General features: G+C 38.3%; 2 protein-coding genes across 5 annotated transcripts in view; both read left to right on the top strand.

Moving 5' to 3' along the window:
• The window catches only part of Pde9 (Phosphodiesterase 9), a 111,765-nt gene that overhangs the window by 21,868 nt on the left and 63,791 nt on the right, over window positions 1–26,106 (top strand). Inside the window, exon 1 of one of the 4 annotated variants that reach the window (NM_001272566.1) lies at window positions 6,689–7,232. The exons of the other annotated variants lie outside the window; for them this stretch is intronic. The gene's annotated coding sequence lies outside the window, so the exon portion shown is untranslated. Of the gene's footprint in view, window positions 1–6,688; window positions 7,233–26,106 lie in introns of those variants that run through there. 4 annotated transcript variants of the gene reach the window in all.
• Window positions 17,738–19,772, top strand: CG4661 (uncharacterized protein). Its single transcript, NM_132607.2, has one exon. The coding sequence runs from the start codon at window positions 17,801–17,803 to the stop codon at window positions 19,700–19,702; it is 1,902 nt and encodes a 633-aa protein (NP_572835.1). The 5' UTR covers window positions 17,738–17,800; the 3' UTR covers window positions 19,703–19,772.

Here is a 26,106-nt window from a genome sequence, read left to right as displayed (position 1 = left end):
AAATGCGTTTCGCGTTTCGTTTTTCGTCTGCCAACTGTGATTTGCCTTTTTGTCACATTAAATCTTGTTTATGATGCTTAAGAACTTTATTTCCGCTCGATTAAATTGTCATAATGGCAGGCTGGGTATGCTCTTGTTTTTTATGTTTAGTGCGTGAAGCTTTTGCCTTTTCACACTTTTGAGCTGTTTTTATACCCGTTACTCGTACTCGTACTAATTACTTACCAAATAGTTCGCGATTAGAAATTACTGTCGCACGAATCAATTGCAAATAAGACTAATAAAATAAATCATGAACATATTATGAGAAGTTCAATTCGTTGTTAGGAAAATCCCATATTGACTCTAATGAGAGCGGGAAAAAGCTGTCACTGTCGATTTATCCCTTCAGTTTCGTTTTCTAGTGATGCTTGAGGTCCTGTTTTCGTTTCCTCGGCAGCCAAGAGATGCTCAATTTGCTGCAAATCGTGCATAAAATTTTAGTGTGCATTTGCCACACTGGCCTCCTTAACTCAACTCTTCTATATGTTCCTTTTCGATCGAGATGCCGTTTTTGGCTGGCCATTGCCAAAGTCCCGTCGTCATAATCTTTGGACGGCAGTGTGTGTGTATTGGCATGTTTTAATTAAACGAAATTGCTTGTATCCCATTGATGGCTTAATACGGGTCACATGTACGCCTATCGGTGTACACGAGAGTGTGTGAGTGCCTCAGTGTTCCATGGTGTGCGATGGTGTGCGTGTGCTGTGTGAGCTCTGCCAGTGGAATACTCACTTAGACGAACAGCAAGAAGGACACGAGCAGGACACCAGGAGCAGCCAATTAATTTGGTGACAATACGAAACAGCAGCAGCAAATTAACGAATTGGAAAAATAAACAAAACAACTGGCTAACATACGATATAACATCATCAAACTGAATGTGGACACACAGATGCACCAGTAAGACACTCAACTAAATTAGTCAATCATAATGGAGCCACATATATTTCAATGCGAATTAAGCACAAAATTCTGTCTACTCTGCACCAGAAGAAAACAAAAGTATCATACGAATAGCGAATAAAAAAAATATATATATAAAGTATCTCCTTAAGTATATCTCATTATTATCGATTGGTTATTAAATTTGAATCGAATTGGCATATCTGCATAAAATATTCGGATGTGCATTTTATGGCAAACACATTAACTTTGGTTTGTGTATATAAATTATAGATATACTCGTATTTGAAAACGAAAATCCTGCCTCATTGGATAAAATTAAATACAAATGTATTCATGAACTTTGGCCAATGACTTGCTGCAAGTAAATTAAGAAACAATAATATAAATATTTGCTTATTGCTTTCGTAACAATATTGATAATAAAATGTCAAAATAATAATAAGTTTTCGCATGGGCGTTGAGTATTTATAAATAAATTGAAAGTAATTATTTTCTATTTTTATTTGATAGATTCTATTTTTAAATACCTGGTATTTTAGCATACAAAATGCCTTGGTCTAGCCATTCATAATTTATGCATATGCACCCCGCATTTGCCGCCCTCGAAAAATGTTGGAATTTTCCAAGAGCGGAGCCTGCGATGATAAGATAAACTTACACACTCCTCCGTCGTCTTTTGTTGTGCGTGTGTATTGTACTTGGGGCATTGTTGTAATGCCATAACAATCAAGTGAAATTACGCTAAATGACACGCTCATTACGGCCCTTCGTTTTTTGGGGTGGCTTCTTGTGGGTGGGTGGGGGTTTGGCTGGTGGTTGGTTGGGGGCAGCTGTGCAAAAATCATTGCCTACTTATGAGCGCCTCTAATGGAGCACGGGGAGGGGGGTGTGGAAGTTGCTGCCCATTTATTATTTAAATATAAAACACACAAATAAGCGCTTGAAGAACGCGTTATAACACTTTCTCGCACACACTTATTTGCATATCAGAATGTTCATTATGTTGTCAAATGAACAATAAATGCCAATGCCGGCTCTCATCTGCATTTCTTTATTTTTCCCATTGTTTGTTTGCCAAAAAAAATAAACAAAAAACAAAAAACAAAAATGAAAGATGATTCTGTGACAACGCTTTAAACGGTTTTATTGGCTCTTCAAATTGGCCAAAGGCCAAGGAATATTATACATCGAGCGGCAGCAAAATGTATATTACGCAAAATATGCCAAGGCGGACAAACTTTGCTTTGACCAGAAGCTTTTGAAGTTTTTCTCACCAAAGTCCCTAGCATCGTCCTTTCTCCTGCTTTCACCCCAAGACCCCCACCCCCCTCTGGACTTTCTCCTGTTGCTGGCAGAGAAAGTGAAAGTAAAGTGTAATTAGGTTTGTTTTGCGTGGCTGTCTGCAAATGAAATGCCTGATGGACAAGGCGGGATATCCAGGATATCCAATGATGATTATTATTATTATTATCATAATCATTATTAATATTATTATTAGTATTATAACCAGCCGGTCGTTCATCAAATTTAAATTTGCCTGGCATTGGCCAATTATCTTAAATAATAAATTCAAGTGGCAAACACCAATTGGAAATAAAAATTCACTTTATTAAGGTTTCATAGCTTTAATATTTTGCCATTTTTAAGTCTGTCGTGCGTGTCAAAAAATAATTTAAATTTAATCTTTAATGGTGTCATACTTTTCTTAACTAAACAGCAACTGCAAGCCGTTGTCAGGATGATTTCAAAGAAAACTATTGAATAATACACCTGAATGGGGGGCCTTGAGTAAATGTGATGAAAAAGTTTGCCAGACGTTAAAAAAATAGAAAAAAACTGCATAAAAAGACGATGACACAAGGAAACAGCAAACTAAGTTGAAGATGCAAGATATTTCTAGATAGTACTAAAGACGCCGCGGAAAATGATCTACAAATTAAATATCTAATTTGAAATCAAAAAACAAATAAGATAAAATAGAAAAAAATCACTGCAAAATATGATTTGCTTATTGTATAAAAGCTAAAAAACAAGGCATGCAAATTTATACAAACGTTCAATCAGCTAACTAAATGTAATACTTTTGAATTGATAGTACTTTTTTTTTTGTTTGGGTATTAAATATAATCCAATTGAAATACTCGCTGCAAGCGTAGAGCAAATAAACGTGTATATATTTTTCAAATATTTCCAATACCTTGAATATTATTATTACTCAATCGAATGGGGTTGAAGCGAGGGCATTCGATCGAAGCCCAAGACCTGCGACACCCTAGTGCCGTTGTATCGTTCAGATATTGATAAAGACGCTAACAAATATTGAAATCCGTTTGTCTGTTTGCTGATGGCCAAGTCGACACTTGTCGGCTGTTATCGGCCATAAATATAAATAAGCGAGCCAAAGTGCTTAGCACTCATTGCGCCTTTCGATACCATCAAAGGGTATTAAAATCCAAGACGAAAAACAAAGGAAAAATGCCGCCCACTTTCGCAATATATAAATGTATTTGGTGGTGGTGTCGGGTGGGGGAGGGCAAACGACTGCCATTCAAGCGACTCAGTCAGTCAGTTAATAATATTGAGTGAGCATATAATCTGTTAATAAGCGTTTTATATGCCAAAATAATTTGATTTGCATGTTGGGTCGCGCAATGGTTGTCGATTTCTGTCGTTAGGTTCTGTCACGAGGCATCCAAAAATGTTTGCGCCGGGGGTATGGAAAATGGGAAATTGGGCCGTTTTGGGAAATGGAGATGGGGATGAAAATGGTGGCGCAATGCTTGAGTTCATGTAATTAACACGACGACCGAGTTTACGGCGGGATCACAATTTTCTTATTTGACTTATTTGACGCTACTGCCTTATTGCCGAATAACACTCATTTTCATGGGCTTCGACCATTATCGCCTTTAATAGACTGTTCGAGTGTTGAGTTCATTGGCTTTATAAGCAGATATCACAGGGTTGGGATATGCGCAATGTATAAAAAAGAATGAACATATTCATTTAACAACAACAGGCCAACTTGCCAAATTTAATGTGAAAAACATGCGAAGGCAGTGGAAAATCCTCGATGGCAATTTAAACGAAATTACAATTAATTTACATACGTTTTGATTGATTTATTTTAAGAGGGACCCAGAAACTCGATACTAAATGTTGCCAAGCGATACGAAGGTCAATATTATTGCTTTATTAACCTGCAAGTGGAATTGATGGAAATGGACACGAAACATAACAAAATACTTGGAAAACTTGGACATGTGTGAGCTCACCAATTTCCGACGAAAGCTGTTTTTATTTTTATTCGAAAATAAAGCCAACCCACAAAACAAAAAAAAAAAATTAAGAAAAGAAAGAAAAACACTCGATCTGCATGCCAAAAAAATTACCCAAATGACTGACCCAACTGACAGATTGACTGACTAACTGACTGACTGACTGACTAACTGACTGATTGACTGACTGACTGACTGACTGACTGACTAACTGACTGACTAACTGACTGAGTAACTAACTGACTAGCTCGCCAGCTGAATAAGTACTTAAAGCAATGGCAAACATTAGCATAAAGCTGGGCTGTCATTTCTAAGTGCGTTCCTTGGTTTTGTTTTTTTTTTTTTTTTTGCCATGCCTAGTGTTTCACCAGCTTTTCCCTTTCGCAATTTTCCATTTTCTTGCCGTGGCTGTTGCTCTTATTTTAGCTGTCGTTGCTGCGCTGTGGCGAATAAGGTAAATATCAAGCTTACGATAAGTAGCGATGGTGAATATAAAGTTCACTGAATGTACGAAAAAGTCCAAACGAAACAGGTTTTCGTCCTTTGCGTACTTATAATGGTAAATTGCTTGATTTCGATTAAATTACAAAATATAATAATACTCGTTTTTCGGTAGAGCGGTATTTTTAAGTCTAGGATGTCAGAAAGGATATTCTATAGAAATACTCCAAATTACATCGTGACATCTGATATGATTTTGTTTGGGAAAGTCCATGCAGCAATGCACTTTTTCCGGCCATCTGGTTGGAATACTGGTCCATAAAGTTTAATGATCCATACACAACGAAGCTCCTAAAGTTAGATTTCGGCAAAACTTATCTTTTTGCCATTTTTATAAGCCCAATGTAAAGAGTAGTTCTCTTGCCTAATAAATAAATACAAATCTAAAATACAAATCAGCTGGCACACGAGAACAGCCAGAAGCGAAAAGCCACGAAAGCGTCCTCGTCCTCGGCGGTGTCCTCGCTAAATCTCAGGTGTGCAACAATGGCCACAGAAGAGCCAGCAACAACACCAACAACGCCCAAAAAGGATATTTTCTGTAGGTTAACTCAATGATACCCTTGCAGTGGATATTGCAAATTTTCTAACAGAAAAGCTCAATTGGAATAAATCAGTTAATTTTGATTGAACTTTCTAACAAAATATCGTTTTAATTATCAATTCTTTGATTATTATTACTAAATAAGAAAGTTTATTTTTAAATCTAAGCAAGTATTTCTTTAGAAATTTTTAAAACGATAAAAGCAATTGGAAATGATATAAAAATAGATGGACTTCCTGGTAGGATATCGACAGACAAAAACAACAACATGAGCATAAGGAGCATAACGTGTGAAACATAAGCAGGCTACTACTTCTCTCTTTCACTCTAACTCTCTCCCGCTCATGCTCTCTCTTTCGCGCAGGCGCCCGGAGAGCGGGAAAAGCTTTAGGTTTTCCGAAAATATTTTTTTCTCTTCATGTTTTTCCCTTTGGCTAGTTTCTTGCGTTTTTTTTTTGTTTTTGTTGTCAAGCATTTTATTTTCGTTTGCGTTCAACTTCCTTTTTGCCATTCTCAGCCTTGAAAGCTCAGGATGCGACAGCTTTTCTCTCTCTCTCTCTCCGCTCTTCAGAAGTGGCTCTCAGCTGACTGGATATCCGTTATACGCTGGCTATTCGCGATTTTGAAATCGCTCGGTTCGTTCAGTTGTTGCTTCACTTCAGTTCTGTTCAGTTCGATTGAGTTTTGAAGCGGTTGGTCTCGAACAGATTTCCCAGGAAGTGTTTTTCTAAAAATTGAACAGCCATTGTATTGGGTGTGTGGTGTTGTTTGGCATTAACAAATTATGCGTGTGTAATTGGAAACATATGTTTTTCTTTTTTTAATTTTCTTGAATAACGTTGCTGCCATTGTTGTTCAATGTTTTATTGTTCATTGTTTAAACTAGTTGCCTATTTGATTAACAATGAAGTTTTGGCGTTTAACAAAGGTTCGGCTAAGAGGCGATTAAAAAGTAAACTGTCACGTTTCAAATGTTTAAATTTCGAAAAACATTCATACGTTGCGCCCAAAAAACTGCCTTAGGGCTGAAAACTGTGCTACTTACATACTTGGTATAACATTAAAGGAATTTTCAAAAGCCGGTTCTATAATTCCTATTTTTGTTTCATTTTCATATTTTGTTTTAAATATTTTGGATATATTCAAATATTTCTTATAGAATAACTTTCACAATAATTTTTAAAGCGCCTAAGATTTTTCAAAAATCCTTCAAGCTCAACAGCCAGCCAAGTGAAAGCTTTTCGCACAGTTTGTGGTCCGCATTTAGGACACTTTCACTTTGCCGCAGCTGTGAGCGAACTTTCCCACGTTAAGGTTCTCGGGTTTAGATTCGGAATCGAGTTCGGCTTTACCTTCGGCTGGTTAAATCGGTCTCGGTTATTGGTTAGTACGTTTTTGGGGTATGCAAACTCATTTTAGCTTTTGAACTCAGTCAGTTCAAATTTACCAGCGGATTTGTGCGGATTACAAAAACTATTCACACGCACACACGCGCGCATCTCACATATATCAGTCTCTCACACAAATACGAGCCATCAAACATACACACACCTACCGACACATTAACAAAGGAGCGGACTGAAGGTCCTTAAACGAAAGGAAACAAAACAAAGCGTCGGCAAGCAAAAAAAAAATAAATAAATAAATAAAGAATAAATAAAAAATATATTGTAGGAAATAGAAAATAATATTGTCTGGCAATCGTGATTGAAATCGCAGTCATATCGGATATTTCAATTGTTCAATTTTTTTGCGAATTATTTTCTGGTGCTACCACAGTGCGTATGTGTAATATCTGAGCGAAGAGTGCTAAAACAAAAAGTGTGCGAGACCAGCGCCATTATCATCGGCCGGAAGGCGGGCGCAAAAGACAGATCATTATTCGCATCGAAATCGGAATCGAAATCTGCACGAGAATCATCGATCAGAATCAGTCGTCTAGTTGACAAAAATAAAACCAGGCAAGTGACCACGCTGCGTATGAGTAATATGTGCCATCTAACAATGATATCCCTCACTAACTTTGTACCTTTAGCTTTATTTTTTCGATTTCCCCCTCCATTTTTTTTTTGTTTTGTTTTTTGTTTTGCTCGCCGCTCTGTTGGCCCTTTGTTTGTTGGGGTTAAAGGCAAACAACAGAAATTAACAAAGGCAAGGGGTGCAAACACAAATGCAAACAAGAACGAGAACAAGAAATTCAAGTCAAGTGCTGCGGCAGTTCTAGATTGTACTTAGCATATACTCTATATATATGTGTGTGTTTGTGTGCGGGATTTAGGACTAGAACTAGGAACATGTAAACTTTAAAATCGATAGACATGTAGATTTGAAAGTGCAATCTTAAATAAAGAAGCTAGCTTTTTTGGTATATGGCTCTTAAAAATTGTTTTTACTGAGCGTATGATTGAATATTTAAATATTAAAACAGCTTCGTTACAAATTGTTCAGTAAATCCAATTCTGTTTAATTCTTTTGGCATGTGGTACTGGAAATTTTCTGTTGTAAAATGTTCAAAAACTCCTATCACATTCTCATATATATTTAAATATACAACCATATTTTCGTTGTCAAAGATCGAAATGTGGCGCTGTGTTGCACAGAATATTATTCGCTTTAGCTATTCGAAGCGCAAATAATTACAAATAATTTGCATTTTGACGACGGAAACAGGTTGCTCCTCCATTTTATTCGCGAACTCTCTCTTTATGGCTGATGAGTTCTTCAAACTTTTTCATAATATTTTTAAATGGTTTTCCACACTTCGCTGCTGCTGCTGTTGCTGCTGTTGCTGACAGGTCAAATGAATAATAAACTTTTACAAAATTGATTTAATCAGAAAAACCGAATCTATTATGTCTGCTTTCCATTCGGCTTATATTGTTCGTCATTGGGCTGAGCATGTTGAAAGTATGCAATGCACGGCATGAAAGGCTGTGATTACGTTCTTAAATCCATGGAAAAAAAGGGGGAAATTTTGCGTGTTCCAGTTGGTGGGTTGCTCGGTGGCTGTGTGTGTGAGAGTGCTATTAAAGGCCGCAAATTGTACATTAAAATACACATCATCATTACACACGTTTTGGTTCATAATTCTTTTTTTTTTTTTTTCCTTGCAGCTCTTATATATTTCCTCCTTTTTTTTTTTGGGTCAGCGCTGTCAAGAGCAATCAGAGACAGGCTTCGCTTGGCCACTAAATAATCAGAGCACACTGCGAGAAAGTTTAGATGAGTGCAATGCGAATGAGTCCGTTAAAGCTAGAAACTAGACATAAATCTCTTTGTTCTGCCCAAAGTTACAAAGCCATTGCATTTGTATATCACATAATCAGCAAACTTAAAAACTTTAGTATTTAGTGGACTGCTCTTTTTGGTAAAAAAGTGTAACTCGTTTCTAAAAAGCGTCTAATATGTGTAATCACTTTTTTTTTCCGTGTAGATCCTTGTAACACCCTTTCGAGGCCAATTTTATACCCTTTGCTTTTGGACAAGCCTTTGACAGGCATGTCATTTAATGTGAGCCTAAGTGTAGGCTATAAATTTTTTATATGCATTTTAACGCATTTCAAGTTATGATTTTCCGCCAGTACCACGTCGCTAAAACACTCTCTCTTTCACACACACAAACACACACACACACTCTTACCGGCATAAAATTTCATTTCATTTGTGTAATGAAAATGAAAGTGAATGGTGTGTGTATGTCTGCGTGGGGATGTATCTATGTCTAAGAATATGGTTCAGCACTAGCTTTTCTCTATTTGGACCGTGGCTTAGATATCTTGCCTTAAAATTTTCCGCCTTTCCTTATTTTTTCACATTTTATTGAAAGGAAAAATTCGATTTGCAGCGCCAATCAAGCGACCAAAAAATGCTCGATCCAACTCATATTTTCGATTTTCCGCCAGATGAGCCTCAAAAGTCTAGTTGCCTGACTAAACTAAAGAGATTTAACTGAATGATCCAACATACGAGATCTGCAAGAAAACCTAATTCTTATCACAAGTTAAACAACTAAACTAAATCAAATCTCTTTAAACTTGCCAATAGAAAACTATTCAAATAAAACAGCTGATTTGAGCTCTGAACGATTTGAGACTTAAAGTTCAAACGTCATTGCCGTCTCCTTGAAATCCGTAAAAAATCGAAAACCCGGAATAGAGCGCAGAGAGAACATAAAAATTTAATGAGACCAAGGCGGGGCCATAAAGTTAAATCCCCGATTAAAGGCAGCCCAGTATAAAGTGTCACCTTAAGATGAAATCCGATGCAATCAGCTGTTGGAATCCATTCCCCCACTGCTCATCTGCCCATCTGTCCATTTGCCCATCTGCCCCTCCATCTGCTCCTCCTCCGGTTTCATTAACTTGACACATAAAAGCTTTCGATCTGCTGCAATGATAGTTTTATTTTTGCAAAAAAGCAGAAAAACCTAGAGGAAAGTCGAGGGAAAAGCTGGCGGTAAAGCCGAGAGAGGAGCTGTGCGAAAAGGTGACTCGAAATACGTTTTCACCTGGATTTTCGGTGGGTGTTACGGCCATATCAACAAACATTCATACATACATATATACATACATATGTACTGATGCGTACCTTAGCACCTATAAATTTTTATGCATAAATATTAAAACGCTGGCGAGAAGGTCCGTGTGGTTTTCGATGTTCTTGAAAATTCCACTTTACGGGCCACAGTGTCCGTGTTTCGCTGCGAGAGAGCTTGTCAAGCCCATAAAATTATGGAAATTTTCTTGCCCTTTTCCGGCCATTAGAGCGAGATAGCAATACAGTGGCCCGGACAGGGACAGCATCATCGACGACTGACCATTGAAATTGAGTAACTTGTTAGGCATTTAATGTTATGGCATCGTGGTGTCACTTTTACCAGGCTGTAAACCGAAATGGAAGGATGTTTTGGTCATATGTCGGCTCTCCCCTTTTCCCACCACCCACTTTTCTATGGGTTTTTAGTTTTTTATTTCTTTTTTTTTTTTGCACCTGTATAAAGTTGCGGCTTGCCAAACTTTCTACATTTCCCGGCCAACAAACAAAGGCAACTGCCAATCAAAACTTTGGCATTTGTTCCTATTTTGCGGCTCACTTCGATTAGGCCACCTCAACTATATATGTTTTGGCACTGAGAGAAAATATCTGAGACGATTATTATACCATTTTGATCTTAATGAATACCTGAGAAACTAGGATTGGTAAATTAAAGTGACTACAACAATTGCAGTGGACTTAGATACATTTATAGGTCTTGTTAATGGCCTTATTTTTGTGGTTTTTTTCTATTTTTGTATATTTCCATAGAATGCTAGCCAAAACTGGACATTTAGCGCAGTGCCCTTAGTTTGAGTGCTGCCAGGTGTAGACACGCCCCCCCCCTGACAGGTGGGCGTCATCAGATGGGCGTGGTCGCGGATGGGGTTGTTGGGTCGCATTGTCATAAACTTTCATCGCGTCTGCTAGTGCTGCGCCACTGCTGCGACTGCAGGACCTGTCAAGCGTGAATTTCCGTGCTAAAGATAATAAATGACAAAACCAATAAGCGAAAATACAGGAATACCAGAAACAGGAATACCGTGGCATTATGGCGACAGGTGATTGACAAGTGGGCGAGAGCAGTTAACTTTCGTGTTGAGCAGCCATACGTTGAGTGCGTACAAAGTTGCAGCAACTGGAATAGTTATTTGTGAAAATTGCCAATGGAAAGGAGAAAGTTTTCAATGAGTGGGTGCCAGAATGCGAGGATGTGTGTGTGTGGTGCACACATTGCTCCCACCGAATTCTTCAATTGCAATGTGGCACATTTAGCTTTCATTTCCACACATTTTTGCGTTTTCCACCCAACCGCACAAATTAATTTTCATCTGCGCTCGAATTCGAAACTTTTCCATAACTAATTTATTTAGTGAATTATTTAATTGTTGCCCGACGAAGCACTAAATTACAAAGTGCGTTTATGCAAATGTGCGTATTACCGGGAATAAGTTATATTGAAATATTAAAAAAAAAATGGGACTGTTTCAAGCTATTAATTTTACAATAAAATATTTCTAATATTTACCATACATTACTGAGAGCAAAAGCATGCACCATTTAGCGAACCATGCCAAATAGGCATTTGTGATCTTTAGCCCGAACCGCAACATTTTCTTTGAAAACCAAGGACATGATATACCTGCGCCCACGCTCCATATAATATATATATTATATATTGTGCATATATATGTGAGTATATATATGTAAGCGTATACATGAACAGCTGCCCTCACCTTTTCACATCAGCATAGATCTACATAAGTAGAAGGCAAAGGCCCGCTTCAAGTTAATTACATGCATCAAAAACAAAACAAAAATGGGGCCTCGACTCTGTGGGAGAAACATGCAAATTTTCTTGACAACGCCGCACACACACAAACACATACAAGTTCACACATACTCACGCCCACGAGTGGTAAGTGTGTGTGTGTGTGTGTGTGTATGTGAGGCGTCATGCTTACATTAATTTGTTGATAAATTGCGCAAAAATGGGAAAATAGGTTAAAAGCTCTCAACTGACGACAACCAAACCATAAGTTTCCCTTCTAAAAATTAAGCCACAAAAAAGAACCGACGAGAAAAATAAAAAACCGGAAGATTGAGAACGAAATCCGGGCAAAGTCGCATAAAAAAATACTCTTCTTGAATGCATACATACAAAAAAAAAAAAAACAAATAAATAAATAAAAAATTCAATGTGAATATTTTGAATACAAAGGCTGTGCTAAAATAGGCTATCATATTTTAGCAAGCAGCTATTCATTTTTTAATATTCTTTTTAATCCGTTTTTACAAGTCCTAGATTTGAGTGCGAACATTTACTTGGTTTTAACCGAGCTCAAATCTTCCCTAACCAACAAGACCGACGCTTGGTTTACGCTTATCTCCCTCTCCCTTTTTTTTTGTATTTTTTGCACTGTTGTTAGTATAGGGCTTTATTTTTGTTGTTGTTTTTATAATGCGCGAAATTAGCAAAATAATAAAAAATGGCACAAAACAAGGTCGCGCATAAATAATGAGAAAACAGCGCAAGTTGTTCGCTTCGCTGGCTCTCCATGTGGAGCAAACTGCATGTGGGTTAAGAGGTGGGTCATGCCGCTTCCGGGGGCCAGCGGTGGGTTAAGGGTATGTGAATTATGCACTCGCATGAATTAATGTCGATTGTGGATTAGGCACTGGCATTTTCTTCACATAGCCGATGCTTTTCTTTTAATCGCGAGCTGGCCAAAATGCTTGTATTGAAAAATCAAACAAGTTATTAGAAGGTTAAAACAAAAAAAAAGTAATTTGACCCTTATACTAATCGGTAGTAATGTAAGCAATTAAAATCCATTTAATCCCATTCTTCTAACTGCTTAAATCATTCATAATCTTCTTCGTACGTGCCCTGAAAAGTATGCTACAGAAGTGTTTCTGTTGAAGGCAATTATTTCATTGAAATGTGTTGATGGTGGAAAGTGGCCCTGTGCAAATGGGGAAATGGCAAATGGGAAATGGAAAATGGCAAGTGCAAAAGTGGTAAATGGGTGATGGCAAATGGCATTCGGTACTTAGGTACTTAGAGGCGATCCCTGCTGTTCCATGCAATCCCATTCCGTTCCCAAGCATATCATAATGCTAATAATATTTTCATATTTTACGCTGAAAGCATTTTATATATACAAAAAAAAAAAACATAGTAGCAAGCAAAATAAGAAGCGAGATGGGTGCGAAAGAGCAAGGCAGATCGGAAGTCTTTGTTTAAAATGTCATTAGCTGTGAATGGCAGCCATGTTGGCATTTTAGCCATTTTGTAAATAACGTACGGAACGTCATGCAAATGCTAAAACCGCATTTGCATTTGCCGGCTGTCAACGTTCAGGCCACACCGAAAAAAGGGAAAACTTCTCATAAATGCAACCAACTACACCGAGAAACTAAATGGAAAACCCGCAGATGTGTGTAAATTAATGTGTTTTTGGTTAGAACTTAGGGACAAGTCTGCATCTAACTTTTTATGTGGCACTTGTAAAATATTATATTTAAATCATTAGTAGTATAAAAAGTAATTGAGTATTGAGCTTTTTTTTTTTGAGTGTGAGCACTCGGACTTGTGGGCGTGGCATTGTTTTTGTGATGAGTAGAAAAGTTTTCCGAGAAAATGTGGAAAACCAAATGCTAGAGATGTCTCCACCTCCATTTGAGATGCGGAAAATGTAAGACTATTTGGCGTCTCGCAGGTTGCATCTGATTTCTTATGCACAGCTGCATCAAGAAGTGCATTAAATTCGCATTGCATACCGCATGGCACACACACACTCACACACAGACACACGCATATTGACATTGATTGTATGGGTGGAGGAGGATTTTCTCTCCCTACCCCGCTCTCCCTCGCTCTCGTCCACGTATATAGAGCTGAGCTGCAGCTGTATGGGTGGGTGTTGCTAAATTATTAAGCACCTTGGACGTATGCATGACAGAGATGGCCCCAGAAACACTCAAATTGAAAGCCATAAACCCAACTCAATGAAGGCCAAATGAGCGGAGACACGAAGTAATGGAGCAAACAACTTCTCAGCCAGATTTTCCTTTCGCAGGCGGAGAAAGTGGTCTTTCTAGTGCTACCCAAAAATCTTGCTGAATGCATTTTTCCATACAAAAGGACCATTGTGATACTTTCAAAAGTGCATACAAACATATATGGGGGATATTTTTTAATGAACTTTGATAGACATTTGAGGTTCAAATATTCGACTTCCAAATGCTCCATCCTTTCGGTACCAATTCGATTTGCCAATGGCTACTTTTCCCCATTTTCCGCACACCCAAATCAATTAAGTTCCTTGATGAGTTTGCCCTCTGCGGACCATAATGATTAGACAGCCATTCACAGGCACAATTACATTTATGGAGTGCAGTTCAACGACTTCCATGTCCGCCTTCATTTTGTTCAAATAAGCAATCAATGTTCATTATTTATAAATGTTTGTTTACCTTAGCATTTTACGATATTTTTCCCCGTGCTCGCATTTCTTGCCCGTTTCCTTTATTTTTGTATTTATTTTTATTTCCCTTACTTACGTTGCCTTATGTTTCCTTTTTTTTTTTTTTTGTTTTCACACTATTAGCTGTGGCCTTTGTTTGCCTTGGGGCAATGGAATTTACTCGAAAGGATTGGCTCGAACCCTTTTGGGGGCTTAGCAACAGTTGTGCTCCTCCAACGGGATAAGTTCCTTCAAGTACTGTGCCTTACATAATTGAGGGGAGCTCCTAAGGTTACCAAATTCTACAAGCAAAATATCTGCAAATATTATATTTGAAATGGCAAGAAAAAATGGCAAGTGGTTACGTAGAGAGAAGTTTAAAGTCAATTGTTTTCAACAATAAAAGGTAGTACGCAAGTCGAGTTATTCATGCCTGTATCATAAAAAGGTTTCAACTAAATGGCTTATTAGATTTACAAAATTCAGTTTGCTACAAAATTGTATAATAATGCATATTATATTGTATAATAAATTGCATTGTTTTTAATAAATATTTACGAGCAGTCCGCAAATGTGGCATGCAAAATATGCACGCTTGTCAATATAAGCCATAATTAAATCGAAAAGTTCTCTGCGTGCACGTATTAGGCAGTTTTAATTGTTAATTAACTTTTATTTGATGTCGATACATTCCGATTGGTTTTTCTGTCATTTGAGATGCATTTGCATGTCGCTCAATTAGTGAGTACTACAATTAAACGACAAAATGCAACAGAGAGAGAGAGAGGGAGCTGCAAACAAATTGCATTTTGAATGCAGTCCATGGCCAAAAAATCCCGATACACACACTTGCACACGTTCATACATGTACATGTATGTAGATGTGCTGGCGTGTGGAAATTATGGTTTTGTAATTGGCATATCGCTGTCTCTATCGCCAAACAGCTGGCCGTCTCTTTCGGTCTTTTTGTGCTGGTGCGTGCGAGTGTGTAATTTAATTAATTTAATATAATAGCCATGCCGAGTTACACAACCGAAAGCAATAAACCAAAGTCAATAATATTTATTTATTCCATTGAGAATTTTGTTTAGCTGCGTTTTAATGAGTTTTCCAGTTTATTCCAGGGGCTCCGACGTAGTTGCATTGCCATTCCAATAAATTAAACAATTTCGCGCCGATATTTGACTCTTGTTTGCCGATTAACGATTGGCATTGAGCTCGATTCGAAATCAATCTAGTTTGGGTTTAGGGGAAAACATTTTGTAAAATACAAATAAACAGAAATTGATAATGTAAATATTTGCCAATTTAATTCCCGATTAAAATAAAATATTATGTAAAGATTATTAAGTAGTGCTTCAGTTTGCATGGTACACTTGAAATTATTGTTAAATTGGTCCGTTTTGAATTTCTGTACAACTATTAAATGTTGCATCTCAGCATTTTCCCTTAATGGTCCATCCTGCAAGTGGCCAACAACTGCTTTGCTGCCACAGAAGCTGTTTTGTTGTCCGATTCATTAGCAAAGTTAAAGTTAATTGCTGTCGAGCAAAGTTAATCGAAGTTTCCTCCTAAGTTGATTGATTAGTGGTCGCCGGTCGAAAGCTAAACTAATTTTGAAACAATAAAAAAAGTTGGACGGCAAGCACAAGTGATAATTATTGGCCAGCTGTCTGTTTTATTTATTTTTATTATGTTACCCTTCTCCCGCTTCCAATTTGCGATTGCTGATGCAGTCGAAATTCTCTTCTTTTCATTTAATTTTTTTTTTCTTTTTGTTTTAACCTTTTTTGCAACATTAACTAACCCGGCGATGTTCGTTTAAGCCGGAATGCAAATTGACTTGTTTCCGTTGCTAGCCGCTAGCCATCCTTTTCTCCGCCTCTCGTGGCGTCTCTTTTTTTTCGCCATTTGCCATCTCTGTCTATTACTTCCTTGCGCCATCTATTATGTAGATGGCATAAAACAAAGAATGAGCCATCTCCTTCGTCTGGTTTCGTTCGTGGTTTTGATTTTCCTTTTCTCACCCACACACACTGCGTACTACTTCTACTTGTTTCCTTTTCTCTATTCATCCTTTCTACGCACTCTTCGTGCTTTTCCTTTTGGACCGATTCCGTTTTAACTTTTTTCTCCTCTTTTTCCGCGCCAGCATTTGGCTTAAGTTTTGCAATTTTGAGCTAATGCCTGCGACTACGAAGCCGCTTTTCCCACATTTCTCTACCCTTGCCCTCAAGTTTTGCTTCAGTTTTTATCGTTTAGTTGGTGCTTCTTTAAGCACTGAGAGAAATTTTAAAATGCAACCGATATATATATATGTATTGATATAGAAAAGATTGCATATTTTTTTGAATTTTATATACAAGGTGCGGGTTCTTATTTTTGTGATCTTAGCTACTGAGCCTTACTTTGAATTCCGTTTCACAACGAAAACCATATATGGAGCTTATATATATGAATGGAGTATTTTAGTTTTCTGTGCACTCCAGTACACACCTCTGTTTGATTTTTCCAGAGAATGCAGGGAAGAGTGCTAGATTTATGCATTGCCATGGTGGCTTCGTTGGCTTCCCAGATACTGCTCCTTTTGTTTCCCTTCAATGCAATTTAAATCCACGCACCCGGCAACGAATGGAATGGAATTGAAACGGAACTGAATGGACGGACGGATTGGCCTATATTGAGATTTATTGTCTCATCGCTCTAATTACAATAAGGCAGTGCCTACCACTGTGCGTCGCAATGTCGCCATTCTTATTCCATTCTCAATTTCGAAGCCCACTCCTGAGCCCCGTGGCGAATGCCAAGGAATTCCATTTAAATTACTTTTTAATGTCCTGCTCACACACACACACACATAGACACAAGCAAAACCTACGCACACACAGACGTGCTAGCAAATCCTGTAGGAAGACTGAAAAATGGTTTGAAAATGCATTTAATTGAGGTTGTCCTTTTTTTTTCGAAACTCCTGCAAAGAAATACTTGAATGGCCGAAGGGCCATTGTTTGACTCTTGCTTGTTGCCTACCAATAAGTTTATATGTTTCCATACTTATTCAATCAATAGTGATTACCTTGATGCAGAGGCATGTTTGGCTAAAAATATATATTTCATGCCCGAAAGCCATTCAAAATCAGCTAAAAAACCAATTGCCATAGTTTAGGTTTAACTTTGAGAGAGAAATTTGGCATACCGTTTTCATTAAATAACTTTAACTGGAATTTAGCTGTTGGCACAAGAGATTTTTCGCCTGACTTAATCAACGTAATCACTTAATCATAATTAATGATAATGACAAATACATTCGATATATGTATTTAGGCCAGTAATCTTGGCATCGCTTTCGATCGAGTTACCATTGGGTACATTTATGTCAGTGCTCTTGGCTTGGTTTTTGATCCAGTCGACATAGGGATAGCAATCATGCCAGTCACACATACACACACTGACTAGCCAATATCAAAGACCGAAATTAAGCAGACATATTTTCTATTCGGAAGTACAAAAAAAAAACATAAAAAACATGTCATCTAGATTCAAGTCGAGAATTCCGGAACGCGTTAGACACTCGCTAACGGTACTGGATGGTCCAAACTCGCGGATATCCCGCATCCGTGATGCCGCGCTACCAAATCGCTGCTCGCTGAACCGCTCCCATTTGCCGATGCCAATAAGCAATACGCTGAGCGCTCTGGTGAAGCCAGTATCGCCGAAAGTTGTATTTAAGAAAACGCTAACGGATGAGGAAGCGGTAATCCGCTCGCTGGTGCGACGTTCAAAACCGCTGGCAGTTCGTGGCAATCGTACATCCTTTCGCCGCATTCAATTGGCTCACGCTGCGCCAATTGACGATTCTTCCGTGCTGTTGAAAGCCACCAATAGCTTTTGCAGCACCAATTTTCAGCTGCAAAAGCCCATAAAGGAGGCAAGTCCGGGTGCCACAGAGAAGGATCGTGCCGCTAACAAAGTGAGGTCCGCAAAAAGTCTGCTGGATCTGGTGGCCGGAAGAAGGCAACCGGGTATGGAACAAATACGTTTCCTTTGCAGCGATCATCGCCTGATCAATGTGCCCAGTCCCTTGATGTATCGCCATTCGGAGGTGATGAGCCGTTTGGAAGGGGAGGTGCAGCCAATTCCGTTGCGGTCCATTCGATCGGCGACACTGCTACGTGTGATTATGTGGATGCACAAGAAGACTCTATGCGCAAACGGAACTGAAAAAATCGCCGCGCCGACACCAACAGTTGAGACGTGCATTTGCGAAATAGGCAAAGGAAACGGATATACGAAAAGCGAGGCCAGCTGTCAAATCAGTGAGAACACTCAAGGTAATGCTCAACAAACGGTAAATTTAACATGTCAGATCCTCGGCGAAAAAATCGAAAATGATTGCACAAAAATACTTAAGAATGTAGAATTTGATTATGACCATACACCGATTAGAAATGATAATATCGAGAATAGTTGTGAAAACAATGATGAAAGTGTTAATGACGAGGCAGGTGTTATAAGCAATCAAACAAGCGACTCAATGGAAAGTTTCGAAAATAACTTGCAAAATCAAGAAAATTTTATGGTCGAATGTTCTACAGATATCAAATGTAATGATTACAAACAAAACGAAAATCAAAAAGACGAGAACTGCACAATTATAGATGAAAATAATGGAAAGTTAGTGTTATATAATCCAAACATTCAATTAATTCAAAATAACGAAAACACAAACAAAAGTAGTAGAGATTGCAAGAATGATACAATTAATGAATTCACAAAAGTAAATGGTAACTATCAAGATTACATTCAAATTACCGAAATTGGCAATAATAATATCACAGGTGTAAATACTGGCGAAGATGAACGTGAAATCGGTTGCTTAAAAAGCACGGATAAAATCGTAATTCATGCCAATGTGATGCAAAATTTTTGTAAACGAAATATATGGAAATGCAATGGGATTAGAAGGTGTACAGGCGAGGATGCCAACGATGATCAATGCGTTGCTAACTTAAATGAAATGAAGCGTTCCTCATTTCTTCTTTGCTCATGGGAAGAGCGATTGTTGGGCAGCGAACTGTACCAGCTGGTGGAAATTATCCTGGCGTCTCATTATTTGGGCATCGAGTCGCTGACACTGAACGCCATTCATCATTTCTGTGAACTAATGGCTCAAAGGACTCGCTCGGAATGCTGCCTAATGCTAGGGATCAAGACACGATTGGCTAGTGAGCGCCAAACTTTGGATAACCACTGTCCGTTGATCAGGGACTCACTGTCGCGAAATAATCAAGCAGATAGGACCGAAAATATGAAGCAGCAATTTGAATCCAGAATCTTCAGGAAACCACAACCGAACGGAAAGGCAGCTGTAGGAGGTGGAATGGGAGATGGACTTTATGCCAAAAAGCCTCGCAGTCGCAACCATTAGTACGGTTTCCAATCAAGAACAATGAACTCAAAACTTTTAGATTGTATACGCAATATACTTTTGTACTTTTATTGTTTTTCTTTTATCAATTCTCATTTAGTGTGGTTTATATGGTTGTATGCCTTTTTTTTTTGCTTAGTCACCCATGCGCTTGTCCCATTTATTTTCCACCTTCATTTTGATGATTTATTTAATTGCGAAATAACAACGAGACCTTCAGTTTCATATTGCTTAGAAGACACACGTCAGAGTCGATTAATCCACTGGCAGGTGGCAAACGCAAACTTTTTGCTTGACCAAAGCCGCAATAACGAAAACATTCTGATTAAATATTGCACTGAAAAATATACACATAGCTCACTACTTAATAATATTTTTAATACTTTTAAAATAGCAGATTGGCAGTATAAAATATGTTTTGTTCGATTTTTCTATGCTCTATTATTATTATTTTTTTTTGTAAACGAAATTAAAAGAAATTCATCTCTAATGCATTAATGCACATTTTAGGAGAAACTAGCATAAATACAGAAAAAATATTGTTTCAATGGGCGATTTGCGATTTGTTCTCAGTGCACCTGTGGCATAATTAACTCGCCAAGAAATGGGTGGCCACTGGATCGAGTGGGTGGTGAGTGATGTGGACTATCTCTACAGGCGATGTGCGGCAATTAAGCGATAAAATATGCAACAAGCCAATTATGCGCACATTAAATGGCCACGACCAGCGCTTTTCCACCGTTTTCCCTCACATCAATGGGTCGAAGTTCAGGTAGTGCCGCATTTGTTTTACCAACAACACGTTCTCCACAAATTTCACCACAATTTCTACAGTTTTTTTTTTTTTGGTCGGTTCCTCCATCTCCTTATGGCCACAAAGTTTATGGTACAACTTGTTTGGCTTGCTGAAAAGGTCATGCCGCATTAATTTTAGATGGCATTGCCGCGAGTTTTCAAGTTTTTAGCGACTTTTCACATAAGCCGTTAAGCAGAAGATGCCGTAAGGACATACAAAACTAAAAAAAAAAAATAACCAAAACAGGACACTGGCCAATGTGCCTGGCACCTCGAAGCAGATCCTTGCGCGTCTAACGTTTTTCGGAAAAGTGAGTGGGTGGGAGAACCAAGTTTTCTCACTGGGAAAACTGAGTACTGAGTACGCGTATGGCCGTCTTCTGTTTATGCCAACTTATCTGCAGTTTTCTTTGAAATTGCATTTTTACCTTTCGGGTTAATTTATAATAGCAAACTTTTCCCTTTTTAGTTGGATGACTTCAAGTTTTGTTTTCAAATTCGGAGTGGAATTGAAATATAGTCTTCTTCGGCTTTTTGGGCGATTTTCTGTTGTCTGTTGTGTATTGTTATGAATCTTTTGGCATATTTCCAAAGTCAGGAAAAAAAAACAAGGAAGCAAAACATTATGCAAAAGATATTTTCTTCAAAAAGTGAATATTAACTGAACTGAATATTAATAGTGGCCATTTTTTTATGTGAGTAGTTTACTTATATAGCAAATGTGTGCCTAGTTTTTTTTTACTGCTAATTGGTAATGGAAAAATCCCATTCCAAAAATACATTCTTTATATAGATAAACGGTCGCTGTTGAAGCCCTAGTAAAATCCGACTTGTGTGAAGTTCAAGGACCCGATCCGACTGTTTTAATACGTAACTAAAATTATGGAGAACCATATAAATGACGTCGGGCAATGCGACAAAGGGAAATTTAATAGACCTAACGACGCCATCATAATGAAGCTATGGCAAACACACGCCTGTACACCACACACACGCACACACATGTGTATGCATGCGGGCCATGTGTGTGTGTGTGTGTGTGAGCAGCCATTTTTATTTCTGTAACACGCATACGCCCCGTGGTCTGCAATGTTGTTTTTGTCTTCAGTGGCGTCGTCTCCTTTTGTTATTGTTGCCAAATCGCGTGAGCACCTTAAATGCCTGAATTTATTCGTGACCCGCAGCAAAAGTAAAGAATGAACTTCGATTACTTTTCGTGGCAACAGGTTGATTTGAACCGCCAACAAACAGTCTGTCCATTTTCATTTCTATATCATTTGCTTCGTTTTTGGCCATTGCCGTTGCTAATGAAAATCTACACGAAACTTGTAGACAAGTTTTTATATACATTTTATATACTCATTACGCTCGTAAAATGTGAGGCATATGCCTTTCTGTGAAAACACTGACATTCCATTTAAATAATATCAGTACATTTGACACACTTTAAAAAGTGAAAAAAAAAATTTTTACCGCCAATAAATCATTTGATTGCAAAGTTATAGATGCCTTTTATTAAAACGTTCATACTAATGATTTCGATTTCGCTTACCCATGCACTTTTGTATCCTTTTCCCTAGTCCTTGTATTACTTCATCGCTTTGTGCCATTTTCTGCAATTTAACAGTTGATATTTCTCGTTAGCGGTAATGTATAGCAAGTCGGTGCTATAACTGCCCCCCGATAACCCCCGGCTTATTCCCGCCACCAAATGCCCTTAAGCCGCAACTTTGATAAAGGAGAAACTTTTGTCTACCGCAAGCAAAATGAAAATCGTCCATTGAACTGTGGGCTTGGCCCAAGTCACCACCAGCCCTGCTCTCCAACTAAACCAACCCATCCACCCACTCTGTCATTTAATCCATTTCAAAGTTTTCTGCTCGGTTCCGCGCTCGCCACATTCAACAATGTTCCGTCTGTCAGCGCAACGAGTTCGGTTGATTCATCAGAAGACATGGCCTCGCCTCGGAAATCGTGTTGGCTCCTCTGGGAAAACGGCTGTGAAAGAAGTGGGTTGGAAAATGGGGGTGGGGTTGGTGTTTGGTGGCCATGCCTTGCCGCATATCAAACACCAAATCTAGTGGATTCCCATTAGGAATCGGCGGATTATCCATTTTAATTGATTAAACACAATGGCGAGATTTGGCAGGGAGAAATGCGTGGTTCAAAATTTTAAACTGCGACCGCAACGAGTCCAACTCCCTCGACAATTTTCATTTCATTGCGTAGAGGGAAGGCTAAATTCTTTGCTAATCTTTTTTACTAATCGCAAATGCGTGAAGGGAGTGTTGTGCATTATTGATACTTAATGTTTCTTTTGATTTAAAAATCTTAAAATGTGCAAATGTGAGTGTGTAAAATGGATTTATTTCATTTACTTCGAATAAAATGAGCCACTGGAACCGCCCTTATGCATCTGATACGGACTGTATTGTGTCGGTGCTGTCTGTGTGATTAACGTACAGCAAAGCTCATTCCAAATGATTTATTGAGTGCTGTCTCCTCGCCCTCAGTTTTTCAATCCCCTCCCCCCCCCCGCTTCGCCGCACTTCCTTGCTCCAATGATCATTTCCATTCAGTGGCGCACATTGAGTATACGCCCCGTGTGACCGCAGCACAGCAACAATTGCATATTGTACTTAATATGATGAATATATGTATGTGGATGTTGGGCGAAAATTATGTACATAATGAGGGCGGTCGAGTTGAGTTGAGTGGCGGGGCATAAAGTCGTAGTCATTGTTGAGCCTGGCCAAGTGGCACAAATGGAAGCAGTCACTCAGTCAAGGAGAAGTACGGCAATAATGAAAATAAAACAACAAACAATGAGGAGCAATAACACAACAAAAAAAAAACAAAAAAAAACAAAAACGAGAATGGGAATGAGAATGAGAGAAAAAAACAAGAGAAGCCAATCAAACAGTCAGCGGTTGTCAATTAAACTTAATTATGTTGTACAGACGAACATACAGGCTTTGCAAGATGTTGGCGACTTGCCACGACAGCAGCTTTCCACCATCCAGATTGCCACGCCCCACGAATTTTCACGCCTCCCTCCTTTCTGCCAGTCAAAAATGTGTGTAAATTGAAAGCTTTAACAAAACTAATTGAGCACAGCAACGAAAATGGATGGAAAAACATACAAATTGATTTGATTGCGTGTACACAGATTTAGCTGAAAGCACTGGATGATTTCGTTAGTCGTACATACTCACATATATGTTTTATAACTAAAAATAATAGCTAGACAATAGAAATGCTATTTGCACTTATTAATAACTATCTTTTTAAGATGTAGGCATACTAATAGTTACAAAACTAGCAATCAAAAGACCAAAATTACTTACAATTGTGCACAAATTAGCGCAAAACTAGTATTGACAAAGCGATTCTAAATTGACTGGCACCTTTGTATCAATTTTTCATTCAATTTACTTCCCATTCTCCAGCTTAATCCAATGTCCAACCCTTTTGGTTCTTCCTCACTTTTCCAAACCATTCCAATAGTTACCTGCGCCAACGATAATCGCCTACCTGTCCCATGTCCTTTTTTTCCACCCCCTTCGTTTTTATATACACTTTATTGTCTGTGGAAAACCTGCGAAAGGACTCGCATTAATTAGGTGTGGGTGGAGTGCAAATAGGACTAAAGTGCCGAGGAATGAAATGCAGGGAAGCGAATAAATTATAAATGGAACACACAAATCCGGACGCATAGCCCCATATGCATTTTACATGCGATTGGCCACTAAATAAATAAATAAATGGATTTTATTTTCCACCTTAATTGCTACACACGTATGTGGGATATGTTGCCAATATGTTTTTGACTTATTTATTTCACGGATACAATTGGATGCCTTCTTTCAGGCAGAATAATTGCCGTAATTATATTTATACATTTGCGTATTGCTATAGCGATTTGGACTATAGAATCTTAATAGGCGTTCGTAATGCAAAATGGTATTTCATTTTATGTCTGCCAAGGAGACATAGTGCTCGAGCTATTTGAAAGTAATGTTTTTTAACTTGCATTTAATAATTATTTTTCTCCGCATTGAAAGTAATTTACAATTTGTATGAAATTTCCATTTAATATTATAAGTCTAATCGAGTTTTTCTCCTCCTTTTTGTCTCTATATTTTTTCACAGGTAAGCGGTGTGCGATTCGAGGATAAGACAAATAACAGCACAAGTATGAATCGCAAGGGCTTGGGGCTGAATGAAGTGTCAACCTAGTTAAACATCCGACGCTTATCCTTCAGAGGAAAAGCACAACCTCCGCCCAAAACCCCAACCACGCAACAGATTTCCCGTGGAAGGCCACTTTGTGCTGCCCGCAGGCAGCTTCCTCCGAATTAGCTGCCAAGCAAAAATTGACGTTTATTGTTTTTAGAATTTTTATGAGCTCCACTCGAGCGGGCAAAAAGGAACAGAAATAAGGAATAAAAAAAAAATAAATAAAATCGTACGACGGAGGGCGGTCTGTTGAAAAGCCAGAGATCAATAGCCAAAACGCTTGGCACGTTCGTTGTCGCCAAGTGGGCACGAAAAGCGTTTTTAGCAAATCACGCATACGACTGGTTGGCAGTACAGTGCGTTTCATGTGTATTGTTGGAAAGTGTGTCAATTTAATTGTGGGCGAAACGAGACTGGGTAATTATGATTTGTGGATAACATCGAGAGGACTTGTTCGACAATCAAATCCGACAATTATCTAAAGTGTTTACATCACTTAATGTGATTATATTGTACGATATTCACTTGGTTGTTGTTCACTCAATTTTAGGTATTCTCTTTAACTTTTTTTTTTATTTTTCCATTTTTTCGTACGCCAATTTTATATAAGTTTTTAATGAGCTTTAAAGTCAATATTAATTATAATCAGCAAGGCTTGTATATAAATCGTTGGAATATGATCTTCGCTGAGGACTGTATGTCCTAGAACCCCTTTGCAGCTGAAGGTTTTTAGCATAAGTTTTCACAGCGAAATATTACGCATACGCAGTGTGCGTTGCTCCGAGTGAAAATCGTTGCCTGCTTTTTGGGGCCAGGCGAATGCACGTCTTGGCCTTCGCTTTTCTAAGCAGCTTTATGCGGCAGCAGCAGCTTTGATTTAGTTCACTCGGATGCGTACATACATAAATGCACACCGAGATAGAAGACACGTGGATTTGTGACCTGAAATTATATTTCATTTTTATTTGCAAGCGTTTTTGCGACTCCCACTGAGGCAGGCAGAGGCATAGGCCAAAAAAAAAAAAAAAAGTGAAGGAAACCCTTTTGCCGGGTCCGCTTGCCTCTGCTGTTTTTTATGATTGTCTTGAGGATTTTCGTTTTACATTTGTATGAATTTTTAATATGCCAAGGAATAAAACAACAATGCGAGCCAAGAAGCCAGGAAAGCATAAATATCAAACAGCCAAAAGCGAAACGAAATCGGAATCGGAATCAGCATCAGAATCAAAATCAGAAACCGTCAAAGGCGAAGCAGCAAATATAAAGATAAAAAGGAATATCAAGCCAAATAAACCTTAAGGACATTGTAATATTAATTCAAACGGACATACACAAAAGTCAGGCAAAAAGAAAAAAAAAAAAGAAAAGGG

Source organism: Drosophila melanogaster, chromosome X, assembly GCF_000001215.4.
Source record: "Drosophila melanogaster chromosome X".
Lineage (NCBI taxonomy): Eukaryota > Metazoa > Arthropoda > Insecta > Diptera > Drosophilidae > Drosophila > Drosophila melanogaster.
This window is presented reverse-complemented; position numbering and strand designations above follow the sequence as displayed.

Excerpts from the sequence above, each read along its gene's own strand:
- CG4661 (NM_132607.2), top strand. The coding sequence starts at position 17,801 with ATGTCATCTAGATTCAAGTCGAGAATTCCGGAACGCGTTAGACACTCG.